Source organism: Aristolochia californica, unplaced genomic scaffold, assembly GCF_029961685.1.
Source record: "Aristolochia californica isolate CCGP_79_NKW_82.1479 unplaced genomic scaffold, dmAriCali1.0.hap1 SCAF_12, whole genome shotgun sequence".
In the NCBI taxonomy this organism is placed as follows: Eukaryota; Viridiplantae; Streptophyta; class Magnoliopsida; order Piperales; family Aristolochiaceae; genus Aristolochia; species Aristolochia californica.
The window spans coordinates 14,678,980-14,703,984 of record NW_027181793.1 but is presented as its reverse complement, the minus strand read 5'-3'; the positions used below and the strand labels follow the sequence as shown (position 1 = coordinate 14,703,984).

General features: G+C 35.9%; 1 protein-coding gene across 1 annotated transcript; it reads left to right on the top strand.

Moving 5' to 3' along the window:
* Positions 1–20,243: 20,243 nt before the first annotated feature.
* LOC137946591 (pyrophosphate-energized vacuolar membrane proton pump-like) lies at positions 20,244–21,290 on the top strand. The gene has a single exon (XM_068792929.1). The coding sequence runs from the start codon at positions 20,244–20,246 to the stop codon at positions 21,288–21,290; it is 1,047 nt and encodes a 348-aa protein (XP_068649030.1).
* The last annotated feature ends 3,715 nt before the right edge of the window (positions 21,291–25,005 follow it).

Sequence of the window (25,005 nt, the reverse complement as noted above, 5' to 3'; positions counted from 1 at the left end):
ATTCAGCCTAGCAGAGGCGTTCATCGAGAGACTAGGGGAAGTCATGTTCATCTTCGCTCTTCGGCGTCTTCACGATCTAGTCGACTTAGCTGTTACCCACAACGATGAAAGTCACATAATAGACCAGGTGTAAGCTAATCTTTCCTATTTTGATTTTGATTAGATCTTATTCTCTCTTTCTCTGCATGTCCCCGTCTATTTTCATTTTCGATTTGACTTCGAACTCTTTCGAAACTCTTAGACTCCAAACAGAAAAATCGGTGACATAGTCTATGTCTCCCCCAGTTCTCTCCAATCCTCCATTCCTTTTCCAGTTTTCCGATTTTCAGTGGCCACTTTGTTCTCGAGGACGACACATTCCCAAACCCCTATTGCGCTCTCTACACCCCTTTTTCTCAAGGCACTAGTCACAATGTTCTCTCCGATCGCCGGTTGCCTTAGCAAATGTCTCATTGAGATTCATCAATTGTTTGCCCATCTCATGTTCATTAATGTTGCCTCTCCCTTCCTCTCATTGTCTCTGTTGTTGTCTTATTTTTTCTCTTTCATGTTACAAGTCAAATCTTTTTTGTCTTATTCCATCTCCACCGCACTAAATTATGTGAGCTTTAGTTTTTTTCTTAATATTATTTCTCTTTCTTTTTATTGATCTTTTTTTTAGTTCATTTTGATCATCAATTCATCTTCGTTTATAAAATTGGATGAATTTCACAGCACATTGACACACCGATAACAATCCAAACATTCCAGGGGATTTTACAGATGCCAATAAGGAAAGGGTGAGTCCTTTTTTCACTTATTCAGTAAAATATTTTAGTTTTTTTTTTCCCTTTGCAGGCAGAACTAGGATATTGGATTTGATTTAAGTAGAGGAAATAATTTAACTAGAAGAAATATGCTTTGAAATTTGGAAAATAGTAAACTTTTTAACTGCATGGCCTTAATTTGTTTGAGGTGATTTGATGTACTATCTTAACAATACGAATAAGATGTGATATCCTGAGCATGACCCATTTGAATTTCACTTAATGCTATAACTAGCCACAGTTGACTTGCATTGCAGAATTTTGCATGGATGAAACTAATGGCATGTGATGAACAGTTAGCTACCATTCAAATTTGATGGTATTGCAGAACAGTGAAATATCATATCTTGGAACTTTTGGTGGTATTGGGGGCAAGTAAATTGGTAAAAACTAAGAAAAGGGCATAGCTATTTGGAGGTAGTGCAAGTGTGGCGTGACCAAATGTTTGTTTTTATGGTGAGAATCTAATTTGAATGATAATACTTCTCACTTGTAATGGAACCTTTTCTTTCTTTTCTTTTTTTCCTTTGTAACCGATGATTATGCACACTTCCCACCAAATCATATTATGACTGAACCGAAGACCTGAAATTAGAAGCCAACCAAAGGCCCAATCATATTTGTATTGGAAATTTTTAGCCCAAAATTAAGTGACCGGAACGAACATAATATTGAACTAGTATGAAAAAAATATCTATCATATACTTTTTTGTATCAATCATTACTGAAACTTTAATAATCTAGATGTTACCAAGTAAAAGAGAGTCACATAAGGTTCTTTTTATAGTTTTGATTCAACAAATTGTTTTAAGCTTTCTATTATGTTGTCATTATTTATTGAACAAAGTTTATGCATAATTTATCAGTGTTTATGAACAATTTTATGCAGAGTGTATGGAAAATTGTAAACAGATTATGTAAAATTTGATGCAGACGCCTATAGTTTATTTGATATGTGTTTTATGCAATGTTTTAAATATAGGTTAGAGCTCGAACCTGACTCAAGCTCAAACTCAATTAAAATTCATGCGCTTGAGTTCGATTCCAATTTTAGGCCTGAGTTTGAGCCCGAGTTCGAATAATTCAAATCAAGCCAAACTCAAACATATGGAGGTTCGAGCTTGGCTCGGCTCGATGCCACCCCTACTAACAAGGCTAATCGGGTTTTATATCACAATACAAATGGTCTGTTGAGGACTCAATAGCTAACTGAGTCATCCAAAGGAGGCGCCACTGACTCACTAAGTTAATTGCTTTTAATTTCATATTTTATATTGGTTTTAAGTTATATTTTTCATTAATTGTTTAAGTCAAGATGTTACAGGGGCAAAATTGTAATTTTAAATCCTAAACTCTATTTGCGTCAACCCCACTTAGAGGGCAAAGGAATAAAGAAAAGACAAATCTGATTTTGGGTTAAATAGGGTTAAGAGTTCTCCTTGACGAGCCCATGGTCCATGTTCTCTCTTGAAACTGATTTCTCTCCTATCCCTTTTTTATCTCTCTTATTCCCTAAACCCTTACTGAGAGACAAGAGGTTCCTAATCTTCTTTTCCGTGAACAGCAAGAGGTTTTTCAACCTCTCTTATAGTGAATAGTAAGAGGTTTCTCAACCTCTCTTCCATGAGCAACAAGGGAGCCATAAATCTCTTTTCCGAGTTCAATAAGAGGCTCCTATACCTGTTACCTAGAGCAGTAGCACGTACCAGTGCTGAATTCGTCTTTCACATTCTGGATTCACCAATCCCACGTCGAGTTACTAGATCCATGGTAAGGGACCATAACATGGTCTTTTCTCTTTTGAATTAATTTATATTATATGTCAGAGCTAGGTGGTTCCGGTCCACCTAGGTTAGGTTTCGTCCACCCCTAGTCCACCTGGGTTAGGTACTTGGTTTTCCGTACTTAATAGACCGGTCTTTTGGGTTGTATTGACTAGGCGTTTGACATGGTATCAGAGCTGGGCACCACGTTCCGTGTTCAAATCCCTACGGAAGCGGTAGGGAACGGGAACGATAGGTGTCTGAGCTAAGTGGTTCCAGTCCACCTGGGTTAGGTTCCGTCCACCTGGGTTAAGTACTTGGCTTTCTGCACTTAACAGACCGGTCTGTTGAGTTGTATTGGCTAGGCGTTTGACATAGTATCAGAGTTGGGCACAATGTTCCGCGTTCGAATCCCGACAGAAGTGGTAGGGAACAGGAACGGGAACGGGCATGGTGGGTGTCAGAGCTCAATGGTTCCGGTCCACCTGGGTTAGGTTCCGTCCACCCCTCGTCCACCTGGGTTAGGTACTTGGTTTTTCGTACTTAACATACTAGTCTTTTGGGTTGCATTGGCTAGCCGTTTGACATGGTATCAGAGCTGGGCACCACGTTCCGCATTCGAATCCCGATGGAAGCGGTAGGGAATGGGAACAGTGGGTGTCAAAGCTAGGTGGTTCCGTCCACCCCTGATGGGTTAGGTACTTGGCTTTCCGCACTTAACAGACCGGTCTGTTGGGTTGTATTGGCTAGGCGTTTGACATTATAAAATATAATTTTTGTATAATCTTCATGATTAAAAGCATGTAGATCAAAGTATTTTATACAGAATTACTTAATCTCCTAAAATTTTGCATATGTTGAAGCCTGAAGGTAACGTGGAAATTTCATTCTTAAATAAAATCTTCTATTATGGTTTTTTTAAAAGAAATAGCTAGAACTTGATTTCTATTGTTTATATTTTACAGTTATTAAAATTTATAATCATGTATAAGTTTTATTATGTTATTTAAAAATGTTTTATAAGACATTTGGCCAAAGGGCCAATAAGGGTTGTTGGTCCAATGGTTTTTCTAGGGTGAATTGAGATTTTAAGTTAAAAATAAAAACACATTGATGTCAGAGCTAGGTGGTTCCAGTCCACCAAGGTTAGGTTCCGTCCACCCCTGATGGGTTAGGTACTTGGTTTTTCGCACTTAACAGATCGGTCTTTTGGGTTGTATTGGCTAGGCGTTTGACATGGTATCAGAGTTAGGCACCACATTCCGCGTTCGAATCCCGGAAGGGGCGACCTAGTTTCCAAATTAGTGTGGGTTGTCGTGGATGTCGACAGGGGTGAACGGTGGGTGTCAAAGGTGGTCATGGGTTAAGTACTTTGCTTTCTGCACTTAACAGACCGGTCTCTTGGGTTGTATTGGCTAGGTGTTTGACAATTGAGAGCTAAAATAAAATTTGACAAATAATAAAAACAAGCACACAACTATAGGAGAATGATTTTTTTTCTCGATGTTCTCCTATAGGTAGTCACCGTCTAAGAACTGCTCAGGAAAATTCCACTAATATCTCTATTTGCTAATACAAAGAGATTTAGGCTCTCTCTTAAGCACTTGTAATCCCCAATTACACAAATTGATCTCTCCCCTAGAAATTCAATTGATCTCTCCCCTTTCTAGATTACAGGCTCCTGAATGTCGATTGATCTAGCTTTAAGGTTCTAGAGAACCTCTACAAATAAAGTTTATAAAATTAAAAAATAAAATAAAATTTATAACTTTCTTTTGGAGAGATATCCCTTCTCCAAGCGAGATCCAAACCTCAATATCTTTAAGCACGTATTTGTTAGGAGCTTGATGGAACTATGTAAGCAAGGAAATTTGAGAGAAGAAGAGGCATTTAAGAAAATGCAACTTTTTTCTCTCAAAAAGGGTAGAATGGAAATTTGAAGCAAAAAAATACTTTTCCATAGCTCAATGGTTTGTCCTTAACTTGTTTGGAGCCCTATTTATAATTTTCCTAGCCAAACTATCCTTTTTTGCCAGTTATCAAAAAGCTGATAAACACATTGATCGATCACTAAAAAGCTATGAGTGATCAATCATGTGTAACGACTATATTTTTATGACTCATTAAGGTTATTAATCGATCATAGCATCGTTCAACAAGTTTTCCTGCCTTTAACAAAAAAAACACGATTGATAGATCAATCCTACCTGATCGGTTAATCATGATTTATAGCCTTGGCTGTGCCGAAGTCAATACAATTGATCCTGTAAAGGGATATGATATGTTCTATCCCTTTATGGTATATGATATGCTCTATGCCCCTTTATGGTATACTTTTGTTCAATCGATCAAGCCTATTGATAAGATGGATCAAACTTTATAATTCATTATGCCTAGACTTAGTATGATGAATCAATCCAGTTTGGATGATCAATCATGATTTATAGCTTATTCTAGTAGGATACTATGATCGCTCAAACCAGCCAGGTTGATCGATCATGATTGCTATTGGTTGCTAAATTACACTTTGGATGATCGATCATGACTAGTAGTATGATCGATCATGCCAATTGCCAGTATTTTAAAATTACTTTTAAGAATGATAAAAATTATCCTCAGGTGCTCTAGCAAATTTTAACCATTAATATGCATTGATTAAATAAAAATTTGAAAATATTTATGCCCTAAAGCTCCATAACATAAATGTGCTTAAAAATTGAAGTTTGGTTGGCTATCTAGACTTCTGAGATGTTCTATTTGACTTTGACTCTATTCTTCAAATTTTTGTTCTTCTTCTTTTTGTAAGTTCTTCTTCTCAACAACAATTTTTAATATGTTTTAACTTTGTCTTGATTTGACAACTTGATAGATAATTCTTTTGTATTGAATTTTTGCCATAGACCTCGTAATATAGTGTTGGAAGGCATGTGTCTAAAATACACTAATAACACACTTAATAGCACACTTTCAAACTATCTATTTTGTTATTATTAAAATAATGGAGAAACATGAATTAACTATTTGTTCTAACATGAGTATGGAGAAAATTTACAATCCTGGTACCGTTTGAGGACTAATAGTTGCCCCAAAGAATATGGTCGATTGTCTTGCTTTTGTCTTTATTCCATATTAAAAAAAAAATTATACCTCCCAATAAGTTGTAATGACTTTGACTAACTCCATTGTTATAAAAATGGCATAATTGGGTTCAGTTCAAGTTCAACTAAATCTGATCGATTGACCAATTACATTAGTTATCTTATATCTATAAATTAAAAAAAAATAACTCAATTGAAGGAAGATTCCACCGAACTAGTTTTATGGAGAGAAAAGGGAGGAACCTCCACACAACAACAAGGATTAAAGATTCAAGTCATGATCGGTCCAGTCTGGTTTTTTTTAAGACACTTACTAAAACTCTACTCACCTAGATAAATGAAATATATATAATTAAAATTTTATAATTTATTGATAAAATTATACATAAACCATGATTCTTCGATTTTCTTTTCTAAAATAATTTCTTTGATATCTGGACCAAAGGCCATTTAAGAAGCAATGGATAGTGTTGAAGTAGTCAACTATTTTAGTTTAAAAAATAGAACTATAATTTATGCATACCTTTTTGGATAGATTGAAATTTTTTCTAAATAAAGCATAATGAAATTACTAGAAGGCTCAAGTTCAACATTTAAAACAAAAACTTATAGTTAGAACTAAGAGCTTGTCACTTACAACTTCCAAGCATTGCATCTACAATTACATTATTTGCAAGGATAAAATTTTAATGCAGCCTCTTAGAAGTTGTAATTTTAGTTATGGTTAACCTTCTGTTTATTTTTTAAATATGGCATTCAAAATTTGTTAAATTTAGGCATAGAATAATATGGTTACAAAAAAAAAATTAAATTATTTAAAAATAAAAAGTTAATGAACCCACTTATCGGCCCCTTTTTTCAAGTAATGTGGGAGAAGGAAAAGTCTCCTAGCCTGCCCCCACAGTCACCTCTTTGATATAATAATGCTGATCTTGATTGTTCTTCCTCTTTGTCTATGTCCAAACCACTTTTGTTTGAATGGAAAAGAAATAGAGGAGATCAAAGGTTGGCATTTGGACGGGTTTCATGGAAAATCCGACCAACCTGACCTCAAATATTGGGGTTCCACCCCCGCCTTAGGGGAAAAAAACCGTTTGGGTTTTCAAAAAACCAACCCGTGCTCACCCCTAATAGAGGTGTTTATATAAAGACCCCCTCCTTGCAAAAACAAGGGAGGACCCTAATAGAAGGAGGGAAAAAAGGGCCCATTCCCCTTCTATGGGAGAGGGTCATGCTCTTTCGAATTTTTACAACCCTAGGAGGGGTTGGAGGAATAGGGAAAAAAAAAAAAAAACTTATACAAGTAGAAAAAGTGGCCACTTGGTTTTAACCAAATATTAAATATTGAAAATTAAATAAAATATTTAAATTTTTTAAAATTATTGCTGCAACTATAATTGTCTATTAGATTTTATTTTATGACCACGTTATGAAGTATAATACTTAAAGAATCTTGTCACTAAGAGTTGCACATAAAGAAGAGTTCAAGGTTCTTTATATGGTCCTTTCCATTGAACAAAAGTATACTAAACCACTTTGTCTTATATATATTTTTACTAAAAAATAGCAGAATAAAATCATACTAAACCACAATATTGAAAAAAAAAAGACAAAAGAAAGAGAGAGAGAGAGAGAGAGAGAGAGAGAGAGAGAGAGAGAGAGAGAGAGAAAATGTGGAATTATAATTGCATGGTAAATGAGTACAAATATTAATATACGAAAGGTAGAAAGAGTAAAGATAGTATCAGTACTTATGTTTGATCCGGCGTACCATTTCGATGGCACGGCCTGACGCCGTTACGTTGCCGTCTCGTTGACCGTTAACTACGCGCCAATAAAGCGGTTCTCGATCGATATTTTACTTTAAAATCGCGACTTAAATTATGTGTCTGCTTTGTGGCAGGCAGAGCGTCTGGCGAGTGACAGATATCCCGGCAGTACAAGCAACAGTTTTGAAGTTTTCATTCCTCGTGGGATTAATTATTAACTATTTTTCTACTGGCTGTGGGGCCCACAGGATAAGGTTTTTCGGCCGGCAGATACGTATGGTCCTAGTCAGAAGCTCAGGAGCGCCGGAGGGAATTAACTAGTGACTCGCATGCTATCTATTATTCCTGCACCTTCCTGTTACGTGGGACCCACGTGGGTTGGCAACTGCGGATGGCTGGAGCCTGGTGCATCTCCTGCTCTGCTCGCTTCCGCATCAGGTTTAATTTAGGATCTTTAGCTAAAAAAACAGGAAATAAATTACTAAAATGTTACTAATAGAATTATAATTTTTTTTAAATTTTTTTGAATTTTTTTTGTTACAAAATTTAAGAGAAATATTCAGCCCACTAGTACATACCAATATCCAAATAGTCTATAGAATTTTTTTTCATGACAATCTTCTCCATTGGTGCAATATTTTGCCCTTATACCATTTCAGCATTTCAAATAGAAAAATACAAAAAACGTATTTCCAAATAGAAATCCAATTCAAATGACCATTAAGGATCAGTAGTGTCAAATTTTCCAGGAAATGCATATCTATTTAGGTCCTATTAGTGCCTTTTTTCCAGAATCTGTTAGTAGAACTTACATTTGTAAGGATCATTAGTCCCCCACATTTTAGAAAACCTTTATCTACTTGGAAATTCTAAAAAAAAACATTTCCTGGTAGAACTATATTTCTAAGGATCATTAGTCTCCCACATTTCTAGGAAACCCATTTCTACTTAGCTAAGAAAATTGAATGATTTTCTAGGCAGTTTTTTTTCACGCAAATAGACAACCGAAAATTTGTTAATTGGAAAATCGTTGGGCTTGACTTAACTTGCGAATTGCGGGAATTGACTCTCTTCTTGGTTTTCTCTTATCTTCACTGCTCTCTTCTTGGTTTTCTCCTATCCTCATTGCTATCTTCCTGGTTTTCTCCTATCTTTGCTGCAAGAGTTGACGTTATTCTCCCATCGAAGTACTTCTCAACTTCTATCTGTTGTTCTTGTCGAGTTGGTGACTGAGTTGACGTTATTCTCCTATCAAAGTACTTCTCTACTTCTATCTGTTGTTCTTGTCGAGTTGGTGACTCACAATCTCGACCTTGTTAGGTCTACCCATTATAGCGGCGACAATAAGCTTCTCTACCGCTCCGAGAGCAAAGTATCCATCTTCTTCTTTAGATTTAAAAATAATTGGGTGAAAATTGTCTATATTGGTTGTTCAATATCTATTAGAGTTGGTACAGTGTTCTGATTCAATGTCTACCAATTCACATGAATTGTAATAACTGTTGGTTTGGTTTGTGTATCTTTATTTTATGTAATAATTAATTATTTTATTTTATTTATCTCTGTATTACGCATCTTTATTTCAATTTTCTGGTTTTTGTTTCTTATTTTTGTTGTATTTGCATAAGGGTTGTGTATTACTTCAGTTATGCAACTAGTGGATGGTAAATTTGAACTTAAAATATTTCATTTTTATGAAATATATTTTGTTGAAAGATTATTTTACAGAATGAGCATTTATTGAAGATTATTTTTATTTGGTATGAATACATTTTGTTTATTGGTCGACCGGTCGGGTATGATTGGCACAATAGGTAATATTTGGGGTGAGGTAAATATTAATATGAGCTTCATGAATGTGGAGAGAATAGTCTCAGGAAAGCATGCAACAATGGCTATCGATGTTGATATTCCTGCCATTGAACCTAGTAAAGAGACACTCAAGAAAATTGGAGATATTCCTACCATTGAAGAGTTTGTTTACCTAAACTTATAGTGGTCTTCTCCCTATCAATTTTTGCAACTTTTTTTTTCTTTCCTTGGAAGAACGAGTATAATTCTTAGATAACATAGGGTTGAGGTAGTAATAGGTTACAAAGATGATTTTTGGAGGTTGTCTTCAATCAAGTTGAGTGAATAATAGTTAGTTAATGGTTTTGTTACTTGAGTATCCCTTATATCCATGCAGTAGTGATAACAATAGATTGAGATAATGGGCCTGTTAGTGCGCAGCGTAAGTGAAATGTGTTTTACTTACGTTGGGCAAAGTGGGCCGAAACGCGTTAGTGCGCATTGTAAGTGACGAGGGAAAGGGAAATACAGTTGTATTTCGCTTCCCCCGTTTTAGGCATAAAACGATGGTATGTGAAATCAGAGGCGTCGAGCTCTGATTTCACTTACCATCGCTCAAATACATCTCGGGCTCGGGCTGTCATGAAGGAACCTCTGTCGAACGAGGTTTCAGAGAATTTTTTTTCTCTCTCGCTTGTTCACAACCTTCGGCAACTTCAATCGCCCTACTTCGGCTTCTCTTCTTTCTTGGCCTCTCTCTCTCCTCTCTCTCTCGACCTCCGTCGCAGAGCACGGGAGGCCGAACCTTTTTCGCAGAGCCTCTCAGCCTCACTCTCTTCTCCCTCTCGGCGTACCGTCGGAGAGCCGCCTCCGTCGCCGTTGCCCGTTGGCCCGTCGTCGCCGTTGCCCGCTGGCCCGCTTCCTCTGTCACCGTTGCCCGCTGGCCCGCTTCCTATGTCGCCTTTGCCCGCTGGCCCGTCGCTGTAGTCTCCCGCCGCTAAGGAAGACGACGCGCGCCGTGAGGAAGACGATAGTTTAATTTTTCCTAAGTTAGGAAAAATTAAACCGTCGTAATAATTTATATATATATATTTTTAAAATAGTTATTTTTATTTTTTTAATATATTTATTTTATAATTACTATATTAAATTAGTGATTTAATAGTTATAATTAAAATATTGTTAAAATAAATATTTAATATATTGTTTTGGTTTAATTATCCCATTGCTATAATTAATTAAACCAATAGTTTTAAATTTTGTAACAATATATTATTAATTAATAATACATAAAAATATATTATGTTATTGATAAATATATATTTATTTATTATATTAATTTTTTTATTATTGTATTAAATTAGTTTTTTTTAATGTTAAAAATATCTTATGTTATTAAAAAATAATTTATTTATTTATTATATTCACTTATGTTATTTTTTATTTATTTTTAATAATTTATTCTAGTCGCACGTACCTAGAGGGAGTTCGCAGTACAATTTGCAAGAGCATCATATTATCGAGATGTTTTAGCAATTCAGATGTCGCAAAATTATTGACTATTATGTTTTAACGCCACTAAATATTTTTTGTGTTGTACTTTTGTAAGAACATATATAATTTTTTATATTAAAAAGGTGATTAAGTTATATTTGTATTATTTTTTTTTATTATTACGATATTTGTGTAGTACGCTATGTAGTACGATATTTGTATAGTTATTTCATATTTAGATATTACAAAATTAAAATTTGATTACAAATTTAATAATATAAAAGTGAGCATTTGTTTAATTATTATATTTAATATATTTTATTTATTAACTAATATTAATTTAATTTTCTGATAGTCAGATATATCAAAATATTTTATTTAATAAATAATCTATATGCACTTTACACCACACTAACACAAACAAGTACTTTACACTGCACTTTCCATTGCACACACTAACACAAACAAATATTTTACATTCCCTCTCACTTTCCCCAGGGAATACTTTTCATTGTATTCCACTTTCCTTCTGCACTTACATTGTGCACAACCCCCCCCAATGTGTCAATTGGGGATTTCCCCCATGAACTAACAACTTTTCTAATGGAAATTGTAGATGTATCTTCCTAGGGCTTTGTATTTTAAGATCAATTAGCAATAAAAGTAGATAAGTTTAAGATGAGATTGAAAGATAAAAGAATTTTAGGAGAGAGAGAGAGAGAGAGAGAGAGAGAGAGAGATGGTGGACATATTCCACTTGACCCTCTTGCTTCTATTTAAGAGAGCTACATAGTCCACATATACCTGATTTTTAATCTCCAAATGTGGGTCATGTTGTAAAAAATGATATAGAAAAATAGAAAATAACTGCATTGCAGTTAAGTTGCTAAAACACCCTAATTGCATGTACCTAGTCTCTTGACTATAGGTCTTGACAAACCCAAATCTTGGGATCCTTAAAAACATGTCAAGCACGTCAGATTCTGTTAACTTGTGGAGCCTAATCAACGCCCATTCCACGATATATTAACTATTGTTTCATTAAGGGTAATTTTGGAATTTTACTATTATATTGCCATTTTGTATGTAACCAATAACACTATTATTTTAAATATTTTTCTTTAATTTACTTTATTTTATTTCAGTTTTAGGCCATAGGGGTATTTTTGGAATATTTAATTTATAGGGGTATTTTTGTAATATTTTATCTTAAACCCTGTAAGGATGAACCATATTTAAGGGGTAAAAATAATGAGAAAGACAAGCATTGATTTTAGGTTAAACAGGCTTGGAATTCTCCTTGATGAGCTCTAGGATTTTCAAGCTTCTTTTTGGCTTGATCTTCATCTTTCTCTTCTTCCTCCCTACGAATCCATGTGGCCTCCTTACAAATCCAGGTGGCATATCTGAACAACGAATCCATGTGTTAGATCCGGGACCATAACAACTGGTATCAGAGCAGGAACACAATGGACTATTCTATACTAGGCCATTGGATATCCGAAGAAAAATGGATGGCCATGCGCAAAGAATTGGAAGAAATATGCACATCGATAGCAACTCGTTTGGCAAGGGAGAAAATCGCTATCACAGAACATTCTGCAATGGAGAAACTCGCTGCCGTAGAAAAGAAGGTATTCTCCAAGCATGAAAAATTCACAGAACGAGAGGCAACAAACGCTCTCTCGGACGGGAATCCTCAACTTGTTGTTGCTAGGGGTGGCTTCGAACTGAGCCGGCTCACGAGCCGCTCGAGTTTGGCTTGGTTTCGGCTTGGTTTGATTCATTATATTTCGATCTCGAGCTGAGCTCGAACTCATAAATGGGCTCGTTTAGATTAATGAGTTGAGCTCGAGCAGAGCCAGGTTCGGCTCATCGGCTCGCGAGCTGACTTGTTAATTTAATGAGCGATTCGGGGATTTGGAAATTTTTGGGGAAATCGTCTCTTCATTTCGTCTTTCCGCCTGTGAAACCCATACTTCTCTTTACCATTTCCATGCCGTTTTAGCATGATTTCTTGCGGAAATCGCTGTTCGTCGGCAGGTATTCAGGGGAAATGGGGAATTTGGTCTTCAAATCCCTTGTTCTCCCTCTTCCTCTTCAATTCCTCAATTTCTTCCTCTGCAATTTCTTTCTCTTCTTCCTCTTCGATTTCTTCATCCAAAGTTTTTCCTCGTCGATGAGACGAAAGCGACAGTTCGACGGAAGGAAGTAAGATTTTTATTTAATCTTCTATTTTTTTTTCGTCGCCGACCTAACCCTACAAAATCTCTAACTCTCGTTTCGTTTCAGTAGTGCTCCTTTATCTTGGAAAGTCTTTTTGGATATCCGAATGACGAACACTCTGTTTCTATAAGTGAAATATTCTGTAGTAGAATGCAGTTATGCTTAAGCAAAGATAACGATCTATTTTTTTTTTTTTTTGCAGATATTTGCACCTGACAGTTTTCTTGAACTTACAAAGTACACTCGGGAAGAAATCCTTGGAAGAAACTACCGGTATGAATTTTATTTTATGATTTTGAGTGTTGAATTTTATTTCATGATTTTGAGTGTTAATACTATTTGATTTTTTGAAATGGTGAGTTCTTGATTTAAGGGTAGAAGGAAACGCACTGTCACAACGTACTAGGAAGATCATTTTATATAGATTGTATAAGGATGTTTCCTTTTCCTCTAGAACTTAAAGAAAAAGAGCTTTGGGGGATGGATTTTCCAATAGAGATGGTCATAATTATTCTCTTTGTTCTCATGTCTTAGTTCAAGTCTCATCTGCACAACCTCCACTGTTTCAAGGAAATCTCCTTTAAAATTCCAATCCTAATGTTAATGTTAAAATTAGTTTTAAGTGATTTTAGTGGGTGAGGGGCGAATTATGACTTTTTTAAAATTTTTATATCAACAAATAAAAACAGGTAGACCCCTCTATTAAAGCTTGGTTATATATTTGGGATTTGAAAATAATGACAAGTAAACTTTTAAGTATCATTTTTGTTTAATAACGGGGTATAGGCCTCTCTTCCTTTCACCCCTTCTTAGCTGAGGTGTACAACTTCTTCTTCTTGAAAGGAAGCAACAAAGACATCCAGTAAAGTTGTTCGAGCTATATTATTTTTGCTGTTCTACAGAAGATATTGTTCGCGTGGGTTAGCAGAACAACATTTATTGCCAAAAGCTCTACCAGCAAACACTCCAACGGGGTTCTCTTCTGAGCTTCTTGCCAATTCAAGTAAGTTACTGCCTTCTTTCTATAATTCTACTTTTTAAACACATATTTTCTAGATTCTGTTGATTTCATAAGTATGTTTTCCCATCATCTTTCTTCGTTCCCTCTGACTGACTCAAAAGTGCTTAATGGTTATATCCACTCAAAGATAGTTCCTTGGAACTCTTAATAGGGGATACCGATTGATGGAAAGAATAATACAAAGGGTGTCCATTTCCAATGCAAAAGGTCACAAAATTCATTGTGGACTTTATCTGAGGTAGTAGTTTCCTGTGGGGATGATTGTAAAACAAGAGGTAGTGTTTGCGAAGGCATACATATATGCCTATTGTAGTGAGTGCAAACAAGGTTACAAGTCAAGGTGAAAATGGTTGTCAATGTTTAGGTGACTTTTAGTTTGGAAGTAAATATTATGAAACTTGATGAAGGAATTAGCTTGATGAATTGGTAAACTGGACAAGGAAACGATCAGTTGAAAGACACTTAAAAATGAATATTGATAAATTTAATTGGGAAAATATCTGTATGGGGCATTCAAATTATGGCAGTTGGTATTGTTATATAGGTTCCTCCACTAGATGAGTTTTTGGTATACTCTTTTTTTCTTGCAATTGTTTGCATCTCAAATAGTTCAATGGTGCTTCAGTGACACCGACCTATTTTATTCTCTTAATTTTTTTTCATTTTGTTTTATTTTTTGCTCTAGTGTGCCATCAATTGCATTCTAGCCGGCTAAGAGCCAGGAAACTTCATACTGAGTTATGACATTCAAGAAGGAAAGGAAGGGTGGGGGAGAAAAATCCCCCACCTTGTCATTTGTTATGTTTTTGTATATCTCAGAATGACTTACTAAGCTCAAGTGCTATAATGTTTGGAAAATAGTTAGTTATCAATGATTTTTTGTTTAAATTCCACTGTTCTTCATAAATGAAGTTATTATTCTAGACTTTCAAATATTTTTATGTTTTGGGATCTTGTTTCTTTTTTGCCTTCTTATTTTTAGGTGTCTGACCTTTTATAAAATTTTGTACGTTTATCATACATTTCAGCAATAAACAATAATGGTATTCAAATTGTTACTTGATATATTTTAGCAATGGAATTTTATTTCATGATTTTGAGTGTTGATAACATATTCTGTTCAATAATACTCTATTATAGTTAATGGAATCAAGAGCTTTCTTAATTGCGTCCAACTTCTCTTTATTGTCAAAGTAAATAAAAAATGTTAGTGTTGATAACATATTCTGTTCAATAATACTCTATTATAGTTAATGGAATCAAGAGCTTTCTTAATTGCATCCAACTTCTCTTTATTGTAAAAAAAACAAAAAATGTTAGTGTTGATAACATATTCTATTCAATAATACTCTATTATAGTTAATGGAATCAGGAGCTTTCTTAATTGCATCCAACTTCTCTTTATTATAAAAAAGAATTAAAAATGTTAGTTTTTGTCCTTCTTTCTTAATTCTCATTGAACTTATATCTGCTGCTATTTACAATGTTATATGGCTTGATCTATTAGCAAAAGTGATTTGATAGTTCCTTTTCTATCTTTTGAAAATTGAGATCTTGTGTGTGAACCTTTGATGTCTTAAATTCACTCATTAGATGATATATGATGCCTAAACCTTGTCAAATGTTCATAGGTCTCTTCAAGGTCCTGACACAGATCAAGTAAGAATGTCAACACCTCCTCAATTGACATCAATAATTAACACTAGTTCTAGTGTGGCCATAAATAGTGACTCAACTCCACCAGAGTCACTACCCTCTATCATAGAAGTGGGCCCAGATGAAATTACCATAAATGAGGATGAAAGTGACTCTACCTATACTTCAAAAAGACAAAAAAAGTCTCATGTGTGGTTGGAATTCAAAGAAGTATCACTGAATGGTACAAAAAGGCTCAGTGTGTTCATTGTAAAATCAATTTGAGTGTTATTAGTAGTGGAGTGACCACACATATGAGTCGACATTTGAAACGTTGCACTGGTAGAAAAGTGGCAATGAGAAAACAAAAAACCTTAAACTTTCAACCAATGGGTGCGGGGTCAAATGTTGATCAGAGTCCATCTAGACTTCCTTTTATGGATTTTGGAGGAAAATATGATCAAGCTAAAATGAGAGTACTCATTGCACATTGGATTCTTATGCATGAACATCCATTCATGATAGTAGAAGAGGAGGGATTTAATTTTGTAATGAAGATGACAAATATGAATTATGAGAAAATATCCCGTAAGACCATTAAGAAGGAGTGTATGGAGGTGTATGAGGTAGAGAAAAAGAAATTGAAAATTTTGTTAAAAGAGATTAACAAGATTAGTCTTACCACGGATCTTTGGAAGTCCCAAAATCAAAAGATTGAATACATGGTTATTACTGGGCATTTTATTAACAGTAATTGGAAGCTACAAAAATGAGTCTTGAGTTTTGTGCATGTTCCTCCTCCTCGTTGTGGCGTTTATATAGCAAATGCTATTTACAAGTGTTTGAAAGAGTGGGAGATCTAAAATAATTTTTTTAGTATTTCAGTTGATAATGCTGCATATAATGATGTTTGTATCAGAGTTTTGAAACAAGATTTTTCAAGGAAAAACATTTGGGGTGTGGTGAAAAGTTGTTTCATGTGCGTTGTTGTGCTCATATTTTAACTTATTAGTCCAAGATGGTCTTGTTCAGATTAAGGATATCATTGATAATGTGCGTGAAAGTGTCAAATTCATAAATCTGTCTAAGGCTAGACTTCACACTTTTTCTGAAATTGTACAACAATTAGAACTTGGTGAAAAGAGGTTGGTTATTTATTGTGTAACTCATTGGAACTCCACTTATGACATGTTGTCTTCTACATTAAAATTCAAAGATGCATTCTCTAGACTTAAAGTTAGAGAACCAACTTATGATTGTTTGCCAAGTTTTGATGAATGGGAAAAGGTTGACATAGTGTGTGAGATTCTAGAAGTTTTTAATGCAGTTACTAATATAATTTCTGGGAGTGACTACCCTACTTCTAATTTCTAGCTTAGTGAGGTATATAGGGGAAAAGAAGTTCTGGATTTTCATTCTACAAATGAAAATATTTTCATTAGGACAATGGTTTGTAGAATGAAAGAGAGATTTGAGATGTACTAGGGCGAATGCAATTTATTGATGGCTGTTGCTTCAGTTTTGGATCCAAGGGTCAAATTAAAGTTGATCAAAATGTGTTTTCCAGTGATATATTTCTAAAGTAATATAAATTTAGTTCTATGCACCTTATATGAGATCTACGATGAATATGCATCCTTATATAATGTGGATATTAGAAATGAAGAGATTATTTCAAGTACTAGCTCTATGGGTCTTTCCACAAGTCGTAGGCCTTCATCAAGTTCAGGTTGGTCAAAGTTAATGAGTTATATGAAACAAAAGGATGTAGTTAATTCACCAAGGTCAAAATTGGAAATTTACCTTGAAGAAGGTGTATATAGTTGTGAGGAAACTTCACAGTATGATTTTGATGTTTTAGAATGGTGGAAAGTGAATCATATGAAATTTCGGTTATTATCTAAGATGGTTGCAGACATCCTTGTAATTCCCATATCCACAATAGCTTCAGAGTCTGCATTTAGTGCTGGTGGTAGAGTAATAGACTCATATCATTCTTCCTTGGCACCAAATACAATTCAAGTTTTGATTTGTGGTAGTGATTGGGTTCGGGTTCTTCACGGTGTAGAGAAAAATCAAAAGGTGAATTTTTTGATTAATTATTTATTATGATATTTTTTAGTATATTTTCTAGTTTTATTTATTAAAATTTTGTTTTATGATTACAGCTTGAGAAGAAGACTGTAGAGATAATGCTACCAGCTACATGATTTTTCATGTTTCTCTCATCATGGTAATTTTAATATTTTTAACGACATTAAGTAACTATTAGTGGAAGAGTATTTTTTTATCTGACGGTAACTAATTTTATTTTTTTGTTTTTGTCATAGGTGGAGATTTTGCTCATGTAGAGACATATATTATTTTGTAGCATTAAGAGAAACAACTATAGTTTGTAATTTTATAATGGCTTTATAGTTTTTATTTGGGTGATTGTAAATTGATAGTGATATTTCATTTAATTTTGTTGTGTTTGATTATTGTATGAAGTTTATTTATAATGTTATGCAATGTATGGAGTGTTTAGACTATTTTATGGAGTGTAGAAACAATTTCATGGAGTGTTTATGGAGTGTTTATGTAGGTATTATGTATATTGATTATGCCCAATTTTAAGTAGAGGTCATGCCGAATTTTATATAGGTATTATATACATAGATTATGCTCAATTTTAAGAAGAGGTTATGCCCAATCTTATACATGTATTATATATATATAGGTTGTGCCTAATTTTATGTAGAGGTCATGCCCAATTTTATGTAAAATGTATGTATAATTTTATATACAATTTATTTGATATATATTTTTTGAAAATTTTTAAATGTATGTTGAGGCTCAAGTTCGGCTCGAAGCTTGGCTCAAGCTCGGTTAAATTTTTTGGGCTCGAGCTCGATAACAATTTTAGTCTCGAGACGAGGTTCGGGCTCGGCTTGGCTCGATGCCACCCCTAGTTGTTGCGATAGATAAAATCACTGCCGTAGTCGCTGGAGACGCTGTCTCGGATGGGCAGGAGACGCAAGAAATCTGAGAGCTCTCTGTATATCCAGCGGTGACGAAATCCAAAATTGGGGACTCAGAAATTCCTTTCGCATTGGACACCATACGTCTTCCCGAATAGAAGATGCATGAAACTCCTAGAGCTCACGGTCTCAGAAAAGCTCCCCGAACTCTCACAATCAGACAGGGACCCTGGAAATCTGAAATCGGAGGAGTATGTTGCTAAAACCTCGTTGGTAAGGGTTGATTTGGGTTCGACCTTAAAAAAATCACTCCTCACGGCCAGCAGAATCTCTTCCAAAACAGCAGACGAAAAAATTCCGATCCCACTGTGTCTCGGCGAATCAGTTCGGCCATCCCTCCACTGTCTCAGAAAAAATCCAAGCGGCGAAGCCTCATATGGCTGTTGTTCGCCATCGGGAACAGGTCAGTCTCGCGCTCTCACTCTCACTCTAGACATCCGAATGGAAAACCGACTTGGGCACAACCTCCTTTGTTTCGGCAGATTGCAACAACTTGGGAACAAGCTCTCTTATTCCAACAGCCTGCAAAGAGGAACGAAAATTGAACATTGTCGTTGTATTAACGGGAGGACAGGCTCCTAGCGGCCACAATGTTCATTCCGGCACTTATGATTATTTGCAGGATCATGCCATGGGCAGCAAACCGTATGGATTCAAGGGAGGTACCACCGAAGTGATGAAGTGCACATCCAGAGAGCTGCCATCCGAATTGACCTACCCTTACAGAAATCAGGGTGGGTTTGGAAGGTACGGGATTGACACTCCAGCTCATTTTATCAAATCCTCAGAGGTGTTTGAGAGAATGGCGGATCGGAGTATTTCCTCTGGAAACTCTTGGTTCTTTGTTTTTATGATGAAATAGTATGCAAAATTTCATGAGTTCAAATCTACAGACTTGTTTCTACCAAGAGCAAGCACTGCACGTCTTGGTTTTGAATTGGAAGCTTTTGTGTCCAATGCATTGATTCATAGTTGTGCAACATTGGGTTGGGCAAGAGAGGCCTACCAAGTATATGATTACAGAGCATGCAGAGATCTGGTAACATGGAACTATATGCTGCCTGCATATGAACAACAAGATGACCCAATAACTGAACCAAAATTTTTCAGTGGGGTGACAGAAAGTGGTCTTCAACCGGATGTGTCATCTATTGCTTTTTGGAGAGGGGACACTCAAAGTGGGCAGTCTTGTCATGGTTTCGTTCTCAGAAGGGGATGGACTACAAAGGATATGTTCTGGAATGATCTTGGTGCTTGCCCAATATATGTAGGAATGCTAAGTAGTATTTAGACAAGAGCTGGGTGCAGGGTTGAAATCGTGCAAATTGAGATGGGAGGTGCAACGACAATTTTGCACTCTATTTCAATGGGACGGTTTCAACTTGTCGAGACAATGAACACCAAATTCCCCGCTGCTACTACATAAATTCACCAGAGAGCACTAATTTCTCTTCGTGAGTCCTCTCAGAAGAATTATAGCAACATTGCTACTACCAATTCAGGCCTAAACCATATTGGTTTGCGGATGGAGAAATACTTCAACAGAAGAAGTATGTTGCTGTTTGTGAGAACATAATCAGGTATGGAAAATTTGTGCAAGATTTTATTAAGTTAAGCCTCATGAATGTGAATGGACGTCGTTTACCCTATACATTGCATATCTACAATCAAATGCAAATATTACATGTCCCTACTGATCTGGTGACATATACCATCCTCCTAAATGCCTATTGTCTGGCTGGGAGTGTAGTGAGGGCACAAGATGATTATGAGGAAGTAAAATTAGTTGGGGCTTGCAGATTGCATGTCATCCCCTATAGCACAATTATAAAGGTTTCTGTAGAGGCCACAATGTGGCAATTAGCACGGAAAATACAAGAAGAGATGGTCTCAGATGGTGTTTGTCCTAATGTTGTCACTTGGTCATCATCGATTAGTGAATTTGCTAAAGCAGATCTAGAGGAGTGGGCAATTCACACAATTGATGAAATGCTCCTCTTTGGCTATGAATCTTCATTGAAGCGGTATTACACTAGCAATGCTTACAACCCTGTCCATGATGATGCTAGTTCCTATCGGACAGGTGCTGCCACAACTGTGAATGTTAGGCTTGCTCTAGGATATAAGTCTATCATTATTTCCTTTTTTGCTATTGCTGTTAGCATTATTATCAACTTCAGCCCTGTTGCCATGTATGGCATTGCGGTGGTAGCTCTTGGAATGCTGAGCACCATTGCTACTGGTTTGACCATTGATGCATATGGTCCCATTCATGACAATGCTGGAGGTATTGCTGAGATGGTTGGCATGAGTCACAGGATACGCGATAGAACTGATGCCCTTGATGCCGCTGGACCCACTACTACTGCTATTGGACAAGGGTTTGCCATTGGTTTAGCCACCCTGGTGTCTTTTGCTCTCCTTGGTACCTTTGTGAGTCGTGCTGAGATTTCCCCAGTGGATGTTTTGACACCTAAAGTGTTCATTGGGTTGATTGTGGGTGCAATGCTTCCATACTGGTTCTCTGCCATGACCATGCAGGTTGTGGGCAGTGCATCCTTACAAATGGGGAAAAATTCTAGTGCACTTGTTGCCATCTCTACTTCAAATACTGGCGGGTCTTGGGATAATGCTAAGAAGTACATAGAAGCTGGTGCCTCTGAGTAGGGGTGGCTTTGAACTGAGCTGGCTCGCGAATGGCTCGAGTTCGGCTCAGTTTGATTCATTATCTATCGAGCTCGAGCGCTGAAATCGGCTCGTTTACCTTAACGAGCCGAGCTCGACCGAAGCCAAGTTTGGTTCGTCGGCTCATGAGCCGGTTCGAAGTGAGTCGGAACGGTATCAGGATCGGGAGCGAGCGGGGGAGCAGGAGGGGGAGCGGGATCGAGAGCGAGGGGGGGAAATTTTTTTCCTCCCCTCGTCACCGCCGACCCCACCCGTCGGTTGTTGTCGTTGCCCCTACCGCCATCGCAGCTGTTCGCAGGACGTCTCTACCGCCGTTGCAGCTGCTCGACGACCGCCTCTGTGGCCGTCCGTTCGATTTCTTTCTCTCCTCGCTGTCACCTCTGTTTTCGTCGCCGCCACTTCCGTCACCACCGCTTCCGTTGCCGCCGCCTCCGTCGCAGCCGTCATTCCCGACGATAGGTCCTCCCCGGCGTCGTAATCCTCTTCCCTCCACGTCGTCTCGACGGAAAACCAGAACCTAAGTTCAGGGGAGAAATTTGGGGAGAAATAATCTCCCTCCTCCCTCGCGCGAAGATGATCTCGCACGTGTAAGATCATAATTAAAAAAAAAAAAACTTTTTCCACTGGAAAAAATTAAAAATAAATTTTATAGAAATAAGTTTCTATAAAATATTAGTGTCTCATGTTTTTTTAAACATTTTTATAATTGAAATTTTTTATTAAAAATCATATAATTTTCTAAGTAAGATTTTCGTACCGAGATGGGATAGAAAACTGTATAGAAAATTTTTGAATAAGTATTTAACAGTTGATGCTGTAATACTTTTAGCATGATACAATGATCATTGCAATTTTGTGTTTGATATTTTATTTAATTAAAAATTTATCTATAAGTATAATAATATATTAGATTGATTATAAATTTTTATTTATTTCCCTAGAAGAGACAATAAAATGTCCATTTAACTTTCCTAAGAAAATTTTAAAATATTTCTTGTAATTTTATAATAAGTCACTAATAGTAATAAAATTTTATTTAAAAGTTTTTTTGGGAATATGTATCATTGGAAAAATATTTTTAGTTTTTCCTAGGATATAAATTTTCATCTAGGGGCACTAAGAAGGCCATAATAAATTATGGCCAGATTCAAAAATTACAAAACAAGCTAGACAACAATTGGATAAAAAAATATTAATATTGGTGCATTTTAATCCATTATTGAAATTTAATCCTGAACCTCCCATATCATTATATTTTTTAAAAATGTATGCATAATTTTATATATAATTTTTTCAAAGCCACCCCTACGTGCGAGATCATAAACAAGGAAGAAAAAAACCTCTTTGTCCCTTCCTCATGGCTCTTAAAGAAATTGAAAAAAATATTTTAGTAGAAATACGTTTCTAAAGACTATTAGTGGTTTTTTCAATAAATGTTGAAAAGACATTTTTAGTAGAAATATAGGGACCATTATTGCCTCATGTTATTTCAAAAATATTTTTCTAATTATAAATTCTTTTTAAAAAATCATATAATTTTCTAAGTAAGATTTTCTTGCCAAGATGGGTTAGAAAACCATATAGAAAATTTTTGAATAAGTATTTGACAGTTGATAATATAATACTTTGAGCATGAGGCAATTTTCATAGCAATTTTATGTTTGACATTTTATGTGATTAAAAATTTATCGATAAGTATAATAATATATTAGATTAATTATTTATTTTTATTTATTTCCTTAGAAAAGGCAATAAGAGGTCCATTTAACTTTCCTAAGAAAAGTTTAAAATATTTCTTCTAATTTTCTAGTAAGTCTGTAATAGTAATAGGATTTTATTTAAAGGATTTATAATTTTTATTTGGGTGATTGTAAATTGATAGTGATATTTTATTTAATTTTGTTGTGTTTGATTATTGTATGGAGTATATTTATAATGTTATGAAGTGTATGGAGTGTTTAGACTATTTTATGGAGTGTATAAACAATTTCATGGAGTGTTTATGGAATGTATAGACAATTTTATGGAGTGTTTATGGAGTGTTTATGCAGGTATTATGTATATTGATTATGCTCAATTTTAAGTAGAGGTCATGCCGAATTTTATACATGTATTATATATATATATTATGCTCAATTTTGAGTAGAGGTTATGCCCAATCTTATACATGTATTATATATATAAGTTATGCCCAATCTTATGTAGAGGTCATGCCCAATTTTATGTAAAATGTATGCATAATTTTATATACATTTTATTTGATGTATATTTTTTGAAAAGTTTTAAATGTATGTTGAGGATCGAGCTCGGCTCGAACTCATTGGGCTCAAGCTCGATAACAATTTTAGGCTCGAGACGAGGCTCAGCTCGAACATAAGCAGGTTCGGGCTCGACTCGGCTCGATGCCACCCCTACCTCTGAGCATGCATAGTCATTGGGCCCAACGGGTTCAGATTGCCTCAAAGCTGCAGTGATCGGTGACACTATAGGCGGACCCTTGCAGAACACATCTGGACCATCTCTTGACATCTTCTTCAAGCTCATGGCAGTGGAGTGCCTAGTTTTAGCGCGAGTTTGTCTACTTTTGCATTGGTGGGTTTATTCTCACATTGTTTTCAGCAGATTAGGGGGAAACGACTGGTTGGCCAGTCATGGTCTACTTCTGACCAGAACAGCCTATCAGTTGCCCACGAGGAGCAGGTGATAGATTCATACTGTGGGTGGACCAACCTTGTTGTTTGGTTGCTTATCTGTCAGGTGGTTTGCTGCAACGACTGATGTTGGTAGTGCAAAATAAAAAAAAAAATTACTTGGGGGAATGCTCCCGTTTTGGGTGTCCAGGAGGCTGACTTAGCTACCGCGGATGCTACTTGGGAACAGGTGGAGACGTCGGCAAACAAACCCTACTTTCAAGCTTGAGGACAAGCTCTTTCTTCCAGGGGGGTGTAATGTTATGCACACAATAAAATTATTATTTTAATTATTTTTCTTTAATTTACTTTATTTTATTCAGTTTTATGCCACATGGGTATTTTTGGAATATTTCATTTATAGGGGTATTTTGTAATATTTTATCTTAAAACTTGTAAGGGTGAACCCTATTTAAGGGGTAAGAGTAATGAGAAAGACAAGCATTCATTTTAGGTTAAACAAGTTTGGAGTTCTCCTTGACGAGCTCTAGGGTTTTCAAGCTTCCCTTTGGCTTGATCTTCATCTTTCTCTTCTTCCTCCCTACGAATCCATGTTGCCTCCCTACGATCCAAGTGGCATATCCGTGACCGTAACAACAAATCCATGTGTTAGATTTGCGACCATAACATGGTTTCCCTAATTTTCTCTTTATAATTGAGAGGTGTTGCTATTAGGGTTTTAATCATCACCGAGAAGGAGCTGGAGTTGTAGCCTGAGAGAGGTTAGAGAAAACACTTGTAAGTGTGTGCAATTTCTCTTGTAATTCTGGTAGCAGCAGTGACTTATGGCGCACAATTATCTGTTGTTGTGGTCACAACAGATACTCCTCTGCAGGATGTAGCTAATTTTGGCCGGACATGGACAACAAAAAAAATAATTTATGTTCTTACTGATATTTAATATTGTTGTTGCTATTGCAGTGAAGATAAGGGCACCCCAACATAAACTACAAACTGCAAAATATAATACAACTGAACACCACTTGGAAAATTTTGACTTTGACCAA